The sequence below is a fragment of the Lygodium microphyllum genome, chromosome 16 (assembly GCF_053477565.2).
Source record: "Lygodium microphyllum isolate KBCC chromosome 16, Lygodium_microphyllum_v1.1.10, whole genome shotgun sequence".
Lineage (NCBI taxonomy): Eukaryota > Viridiplantae > Streptophyta > Polypodiopsida > Schizaeales > Lygodiaceae > Lygodium > Lygodium microphyllum.
Window position 1 is genome coordinate 137,616,405 of NC_141150.1, and position 9,030 is coordinate 137,625,434.

Here is a 9,030-nt window from a genome sequence, read left to right on the forward strand (position 1 = left end):
GAAACCTTGCTGTTCATGTCAAAGAATGGCTGAGAACTGAGTGAGAAGCAAGCTCTCATACCTCGTGTAGATGCCGGGGAAGGCCGGGAAGCGCTCGTGAAGGATCTGCTCTGATACCGGTTGAAAGGGATGTAGGAGATGCGAGAGAGAAGAGCATACACAATGTTGGTGCTGTCAACAATGTTATGATAGCCTTATTGCACTTTTATATATATATGAATAAAGAATATGGGCGGTCACTATACACAGGGGCCTTTTACCCCAACAAGGTCTCCCAGCTCAGCAAAAAACCTTAAAATCAATTTGCAAAGAAATGACATATTGGTCAATTCGTGGGAATACCTTTTGCTCCTTAGACACACTGATCCAATCCAAATGCACCCTAGAATTAGGTCTCCCAGCTGTAGAATAGGTCATCTAGGCTGGAGATGATGTCACCTGCTGGTCTGGAGTGTACATGATCTCTGGATGATGTCTAGGCAGCTGCAGCAGTGTAGGAGAACCTTCAAACAGCAGCAGACCAGGTTGAGATGAATGGCAGAAAACACGTGCAGCTGTGGATGGCACGGGGCAGCTGGTGGCAGCATAAGGTGCCCGCAAACAGGCTGACAACAGCTGAGACGCTGATGTAAATGGCTTGCAGCAAGGGCAGCACCTCTAGGTGGTGATGATGAGGATAGATGATGATGGTGACAACCGTGGATGCAAGGGATCAACAACTGGCTGCAAGGAATGAAGGGTGGTATGTACACGTGACAATAGTCATGGTGTCCCTTTTGTTGAAATTGTTGGAACTAGAGGAAGTCTCTATTTTGCACAAAATCGCTAAAATACCCTTTTGGGGCTGCTTTTATGAGCCAAAAATGCCAAAAAAGATGATAGTTTAGAGGCAAGTTTTGGTAGCTCATCAACCCCTCTAGGTTCTCAGGCCCCAAAAAGGGATATCGAGGAGAGTGAAGAGATGGCTTGGCCTTGATCCGAAATGTCTCATCCCAAAGAGACTAAGGCACTAGACCAAGGGTGTCATGATGGACCACCCAAGGACCTATCAAGATTGCAAAGGTGATAGATATTTTCTTTTGAGTGGCCCAATTGATGGAACTTAGATATATATATATATATATATGTGCACACACACACACACACACACACACACACACACACACACGTTGAGCTAAAAATGCATTACAAACTGATTCGCTCTTTAAAACAGTCCCAAAACATGTAAAGTACCAAAAGTTTCATTGAATGGTGCATGGTCCTATAGAGTTTTTGTGCCCCATAAGCAAAACCCTAATTCTTTAAAACAGCCCCAAAACATGTAAAGTACCAAAAGTTTCACTAAATGGTGCATGGTTCTAGAAAGTTTCTATGTCCCATAACCAAAACCCTAATTTGAGAGGATCCTTCTACATCTATAAATAGATAAGTTGCCTACCATTCAATCCATCCTTGTCTTGCAGGTTTTGGCCATCAGCCCTCTTCCATTAGTTGTCCAGTCTTTAGTGATTGTTGCTATGTGGTCTACGGTTGTCGCCCAACCTCCCATTGTTGTGGGTGATTAGATGCCATCATCTTTAGGTAGTTGCATTGCTGTGTTTACTAGTTTCAATCCCAGAAACTTGCATTTTGGTTTGTAGCTTATTGTCCTTCCATTTTCAGCATCGGCTTGATTTGCGTTTGCATCTACAGCAGGTCGTTTTTGTGTTTTCAGCACTTTCTTAGTCTTTTCTTCATCAACCTTTACTTTGTGATTGCACTTGGGATCCGTCTCTGATGGATGACACACATTGACATCTCCCTCAATCTACTCATGTGAGAGCTGTTGGCTGTTGGACAGCTTTGTCCTTGAGTCTGTACATTCTCTCTCTCATTTATAGCATTGATTTATTTACTTTAGAGTTCACTTTCTTCTCTATTTGTGTTTTTGCGTGTTATTGCTTGCGTTATTGTGTTTCAGCCGTGTTTGTACATTCTGTGTTTTCTCTATGCAAATCCTAGCATATCTTCATATGGTATCAGAGCCGATGTTCTTTTAAGGAATGTCTTGTGGTTATCGTGGAGAGATTGGTTTTATGCGAGATACACAGACGACACTTATCTAAATCTCCCGAGGTTGAGTTTCATGCATGTCTATGACACTTGGTTAGCATTGGAGCCATCTCCTAACTTGCAAGGCAACCGCAAAACATTTCACCCTTGAAACGTTGTGTTTCACCCCAAAAAGTTTCACCTTTGGGCAAGTCCCTAGTGAAACGGTTGAACAGTATATGTGATATAGTTTTCTTTATAAATAATGAGACGTAACTTACATATTTATACCATGCAAATCCTTTCATGTCAATAAATGATGTCTATCATTTATGTAGAGTATTTAAAAACTCTCAAAAAAGCATACAAAAACAATTGTTTTTCATTAAAAATCTTGTTTCAATCAGCCGTTTCACTCTGGGCATTTTGCGTTTAGTGAAACATTTTGGCTGTTTTAGCTGTTTTGTGTTTCACTGCCAGCGAAACACGTTTCATGGTTACCATGCTCCTAAGCCATATGAAGATATGCTAGGGTTTGAACAGAGAACATAGAATGTACGAACACGGCTAAAACACAATAACTTGGACAATAGCGCACTAAATACAAACCCTGAACGCAATACGCAAAACGCAAGAACACAAATAGAGGAGAAAGAAAACTTTGAAGTGAATGAATCAATGTTGTAAATGAATGAGAGAACGTACAAAATGCTCAAGGGTAGAGCTGTCCAAGAGTTGATGTCACTTGTGGGATGAGTTGAAGGAGGTATCATGTGTGTTGTCCATCAGAGATGAATTGCGAGTGTACCAACCACTATTTGGAGTAGAGGCTGATGAAGAATAGCGCTGAAAACACAGAAACGACGCGCTAAAGATGATGGTAACTATATAGACCATGGGGGCTAGATAGCTAGTGGAAGAGAGTTGATGGCTGAAACTTGCAAGACAAGGATGGGGCTGAATGGTTGGTGCCATTGGGCAGCTTGTCTATTTATAGATGTAGAAGGATCCTCCCAAATTATGGTTTTTCGTGTGGGACATAGAAACTCTCTAGAACCATGTCTCATTTAATGACACTTTTGGTAAGTTACATGTTTTGGGGCTGTTTTAAAGAGTTAATCACTATATAATGAATTTTTAGCTGAATAGAAGCTGCCAACTTATGGAGCTGAGATGGCGGCAATGGGAGGGGCAGTGGCAACTAAGCAGGGTGGTTATTTTTGGTTGAGGTGGCCATTGGTTTAAGCTAGTGCTAATCTTGGAAGGAGGCTTAATTGGTTGAAGTCAAGGTGTTGTAGAATCTAGTATAGTTGGTTGCATTGGAATTGTTGCAAGTCGATTATGGCACACAATGGTCAAGTTAAAGTAGCATGATTTTTGAGAGGTGAGAGTGATGTAGTGAATATTGTATGGCTTTTGCCAAGTTTGAAAGAGAGAGCCACCTCAAAGGCAATGTCTTGGATACCATTTAGTTAAGAGTATAGAGCTCAATGGCAATGGTTGTGAGGGTGAGTGGTTGCAAGCATTGGATGGCTCTAATGCCACTGTTAGCCAAGTGTAGAGAGAGAGAGAGAGAGAGAGAGAGAGAGAGAGAGAGAGAGAGCTCAAATATTCAATCATAATGATGAACAAATACACTCAACTAAATGAATAAAAGTATAGTGATAAGGTCCATAATGAATGTGCTAAAATGCACAAAATGTCTTTAAATAGAAAAAATTAGGACCAATCGCCATAAGTGACCCGAAGAAACCCTAGCCCTACGTGTGCTAGGTGTACTAATTGCTCGAACAATCCTAAGTGACAATTAAGTTTAGCTAGAAAGCCCAAAGTAGAGGAGAAAGGGCATCAATAGGTAGCTCTTGAGATGGCCAACAATGGTTTGAAGCTAACCATAAAGGTCAACAACCCTCATGGTGGATGTTGCCTTGTACATGAGTTGGAGGTTGGTCCACACTAGTAGAACCTCTTTGGAGACGCAGTGGAGAGGTGCCAAACATCTGCTATAGCATTGTGTGTGTGCCAATCAACAATTGCTTCTTGTCCCAATGAGAATAGTGATGAAGGTCATTGAGGTCAGGGAGCTGATCTAGAGATGACGCACGTACCAGAATTTTTTTTGCAACAACAAAGCCTTCATGACATCACTCCAAGTAGGATAATCAAGGCCATGGAGCTTGTCATTGAGAGTTAGTATATGGAGGATGTGTAAGGAATTAAAGATAGAAATAAGAAAGGAGAGACATCTAGTATTAGAGCACAGTCAAGTGCTTGAGAGAATCAAGAGTTAGTACATGGAGCTATAAGGAATTAAAGATAAAATTGAGAAAGGAGACACACTTCGTGTGAGAGAGCAGCTAGTGCTCAAGAGAATCAACATAGTTTAAGAGTTCAAAGTTCAATAACACCACAAGCACACAAGTATCAAAGGGAATAGAAACAATAATGAAGTGAGTTTAGTACCAGTATGAAAATCAACACAAGAGTACCCTCTTTGAAGCTGGTACAGAACGCGAAGTGTAGAGTTGTGGCAAAAAGCACCCAAAACCTTTGATTACTTTTGATACGTTGCTAAAATGCAGGCTGAAGGAAAGGTAGGAGCAATAGTTGAAAACAGTTCAGCTTGAAATGTTGGTGAGTGCAGCCAGTAAAAAACATAGATGTTAGTAGTTGGTCAATGGTAGGTCTCTAGCCTTATAAATAGTCTACTGCTCCATGAGATGCTCCTCAATAATAGATGAGGACAAGGAGAAAGAAAACATAGGTAAGCCTGCACTATGTAGCCAGAAGTTTTGAAAACAGCAAGGTAGGAAACGACTCACAAGTTTCAAACAAGTTTCCTATACTATTAATTTTTAGGAAACTTTGAAAAACGTTTCTTACCTATATGGTTCATAGAATCCATATACATGAAATATTCAAAGAAATAATCTTACTTATCGATTACCTACATGTCCAATGATGAAATTGTACAATATATACATGCAAACAATGGCAAAATTTGAAGAATTTTTAGGTCACATTACAATTCATAACTATTAACAAACAATCAACAAACTTTTGTGCTTCTCCTTGCTTCGGATAGCCTTAAGCAACGTGTTAATGGTTTAGCAATGTGAGCATAGTCCTCCATGAACTTCTGAAAGAAACTAGTAACACCCAAAAAAGAGATTGAGCACTAGAATATTTTTGGGATCAATTTGAATGCCATAAGCCGAGATGAAGTGTTCGAGATACAAAAGCTCCATGCAAAAAAAATCACATTTGGATAGCTTTGCAAACAAGCGTCTCCCTTAAGAGACATAAGATCATACACAGGTGGTTGGCATGTTGCTCCACTGACTTACTATAAATAAGCATATTGTCGAGGAAAACAACTATCCACATTTGTGAGATATGGACGAAATAGATAATTTATGATCAACTGGAAGTAGTGGGAACATCTGTTAATCCAAAAGATATGTCCAAGAGCTGATATTGTCCATTATCCATAAGAGACAGTCTTTGAGACATTCTCAGGAGCTCTGCATATTTGATGGTAGTTCAGATATCTTGCTTTGTTAACTGAGATCCGTGTTTGATGGTATCTGGATGCCTTGCTTTGTTAACTGGGATCCCATCAGAATTTGGCTACGTGCACCAACATAGAGCTATATCAACTTCATGGCTCATTGTACTTGATTTTAGCCTTGACTAACTCTCATTTTGAAAAATTAAAATTGATTGGCATAGACAAGCGTAACGATATCGGTGAACTGACAAAATTCAGCAAACGTATTTTCATTGCGATAAGATTTATTGCTATCTTTTTGCACTTTATAAACAGTTCCATGATATGTTTGCAGTACGTTCACTATTTACAAAAACGATACTCTCTTGGCTCCTTCGACCTTCTTGGTCATACAGCACCAGCGCAAGCTGGATCATTGCTTCTTGCTGGTCCCTTGATTGACTTTTGGCTCACAGAAAAGAAAGTTAACCAGTTTGACTACAGTATTCCTTCAGTGGTAAGCGTATCATTATTGGTTTTTATCAATTCCTCAAATATGCAAACGTAAAGCCATAACTAACTTGTGTGTACTGGTTGATTTGCAGTTTTTTATAGTTCTTTCCTGCGTTATTGCAGTGGGGACAAATCTCAGTCAGTTCATCTGCATTGGGCGCTTCACAGCCGTTTCTTTTCAGGTGCTAGGTCACATGAAGACAGTTCTCGTCTTAATCTTGGGCTTTTTTCTGTTTGGTAGGGAGGGGCTAAATTTGCAGGTAGTGCTGGGCATGCTACTAGCTGTTGTAGGAATGATCTGGTATGGCAATGCATCATCCAAGCCAGGAGGGAAGGAACGGCGTGCCTATATCTCACTCAATGAAAAGTCTCAGAGAGGTCAGGTCGGTAGTCAAGAAAATGGGGGAATTGATGACAAGGTATGAAGCGGTTAGTGAAGGCTTCGCTTTCTTATTCCAGACCTGCATCTGATGCGTAATCCTGAATCTGTGAGCCACTGCACGAAGCATGTTTTCCGTGTATGCTGGAAAGCATGAGTACGACTCCTGTTTATGTAGTTCAAAGTTTTCTCAATCGGACTTGATGCCAGCTGATTCTTTTACTTTGATTTTTTCAATCTTTATCCTCTCGAGAGTGAATTGTGGAAAGTAGCAAGCAAGCCTCGTTGTTGTTGAGCAATAACTAGTCGAGATTGCTGTCAGTTACTACTAATCGAGTCAAACCAGTAACCTGTGAACTCAGATCATTTGTTGTATCTTATATTAACCTCATGGGCATCATTAATAGCATATGATGCAAACAAGCTGTAAGTTGGATTGGCTTCTAGTACAATTCCTGCATTATAGGCCGTTTTCCAGTTGGCTGAGTTTGCGACTGCTCTGGTTGTGATAATGAAGTTGATTTTTGGAGTCATCATTACCACATCCTGAAAGAATGCTCGTCTATGGGTTGGTGTTTGGCCTAATACGATGCTGCAGTGTAAGAAAATCAGTGTGACAATTGATGATAAGATGTGATGACATTGGTACCAAAGATGATGTGTGCAGTTCCTGGCGGCTGCAGAAAAATGACATACATACATGCACGTAGGTCAACTGTGTTTATTTATGTACTTACGAGGTTCACTTGGAGTTATGGCGACAGAATATCCTTGGGGTATTATAGATCAAGCAACAATCCTCGTGTCTGATTTCCATGTTCCTTTCCTTGCCAGACACATACAGAAAATGCCCCACATGTTCTCTGGCTTATTCATTATCATCTGCAAATGCTAGTTGCTTTTGTGCTCCACTGTTGGGTGTGGAAATATATGACGAGATACTTGGACGTTCAGCATTTCTAGATGTAGCACGTGAAGCAAAACCAAGGCCGAACAGAACATTTTGCACCGGTGAAAATTGTTTTTCAAGAATTTCATCATTTTCAAAAAGAGAGTTTCGCAACACCCAACATCATGATAAGTCAAATATCTTATTGGCTCTTCTATACACTTCTAATGAGGTGGGCTACTTGTTTCTCAAGCATGTCTAGAGATTGTAGGTTAGATGTATATTTATCTAGGCCTTCATATCTTTGGATTTCTTAACACGGCATGAGAAGTCCCAAACTTGGAAGGGTCATCATAAGCTAGTACTTTGAGATTTTCTTTGGATTTGAAGTTCTTTGTTTTTGTTGGTAGCTTTGTTTTGATTTCACCCATTGCAATCGGTTTCGGTTTCTTTTCATGTGCTGGTTTCTCCATTTTTTGAGTGACTATTAATGGAGGGGAGTTCAATGTGGTTAAACTAATGATATTGGTCTTGCAACTATGTTAGTTTGGCAATTCTCAGCATCAAAATAGTCCTCGAAATTGGCACAAGGAACAAATTTGCTTATATTCAACTTGGTATGACCCTTCATATCATTTTGATGTTGATATTAGGGTCACACTTAGGTGTTACCATGGCACATAACAATGTGGACATTGGGAAGATATTGGAAATGAATTTGTACTATAATGCGAGTATACCATGCTTTAGGTCTACCCTTCCATACTAATGATGTATGTACAGGGAAAAATGGACCAAGGGTCTTAAGTAAAAGAAGTAGCATGTGCCTCACACAACCTAAAGATGTATGAGACGAAATGGATTGTGTTGATGGAGGTAGAAGCGAAATGGTCACATGTAAAGAGCTTGTTAAGGGCCACTAATCCATGTGCCTCGTGGGAAGCACACAATCATATGAATAAAGTAATGATAGAAAAAGATGCCATTTGTTGTTCGAAAGATGTGAAAAATGAGCCTACCTTAATATGTGCTTGTGTTGCATCCATTTTTTGCTTCCAAGTGTTGGGCTCCCTTGCACTCTTCTAAGCTTTCTTCCCACTTGTTAAGCTACACCTTAACCTCTTTGTTGCTAGGCTCCACCTTCTTCCTATTGCTAGGTACCACAACTCTTTGTTGACTTGGTTTTAGTCCTACTTATCAAAACATGATGGATTTTCCAACCATCCTTGTATGCACCCCACACCATGCTTTGGTGAGGCTATATGTAATAGCATATCCTTTGAAGAGAGTCAAATGGCCTTGATATATTGTCTTCTTTGAGGATTTAGACTTTCAATACACTTAACATTGGTCCAAAAAGGCATCTCCCAAGAAAAAAAATCTCACGGAAAACAATTGATCATAGACCACATAATTCAATGCTTGAGTACTGTTTGTAGCTAGCAAAGTCATGCATCATCCATAACAATGTCTTGTTGAATTGTGCAACCTCTTGCTAATGCACTTGCTCATATCTTGCACTAGAACCCTTGACAATAAAATCTAAAAGTTTATTTGTAGAGGTTGAAGGTAAACACCCATATTTTTGACCTTGTAGCAATAAAATCTTGAATATTGTAGCCACACATCCTCAACATACTTCCACATCTTGTTGTCAACAAGAATACATCACACACAATATTAGGGGCAACTCTAGAACAACAACTTAGTTACATTGACAATTTTGCA

General features: G+C 39.9%; 1 protein-coding gene across 1 annotated transcript in view; it reads left to right on the forward strand.

The window, feature by feature from the left end:
* The window catches only part of LOC148023484 (UDP-rhamnose/UDP-galactose transporter 6-like), a 28,701-nt gene extending 22,049 nt beyond the window's left edge, over window positions 1–6,652 (forward strand). The window contains exons 4-5 of the mRNA XM_087696476.1: window positions 5,877–6,038; window positions 6,127–6,652. Coding sequence (XP_087552602.1) covers window positions 5,877–6,038; window positions 6,127–6,459 — 495 coding nt within the window. The 3' untranslated portion in view covers window positions 6,460–6,652. The remainder of the gene's footprint in view (window positions 1–5,876; window positions 6,039–6,126) is intronic.
* Window positions 6,653–9,030: the final 2,378 nt, after the last annotated feature.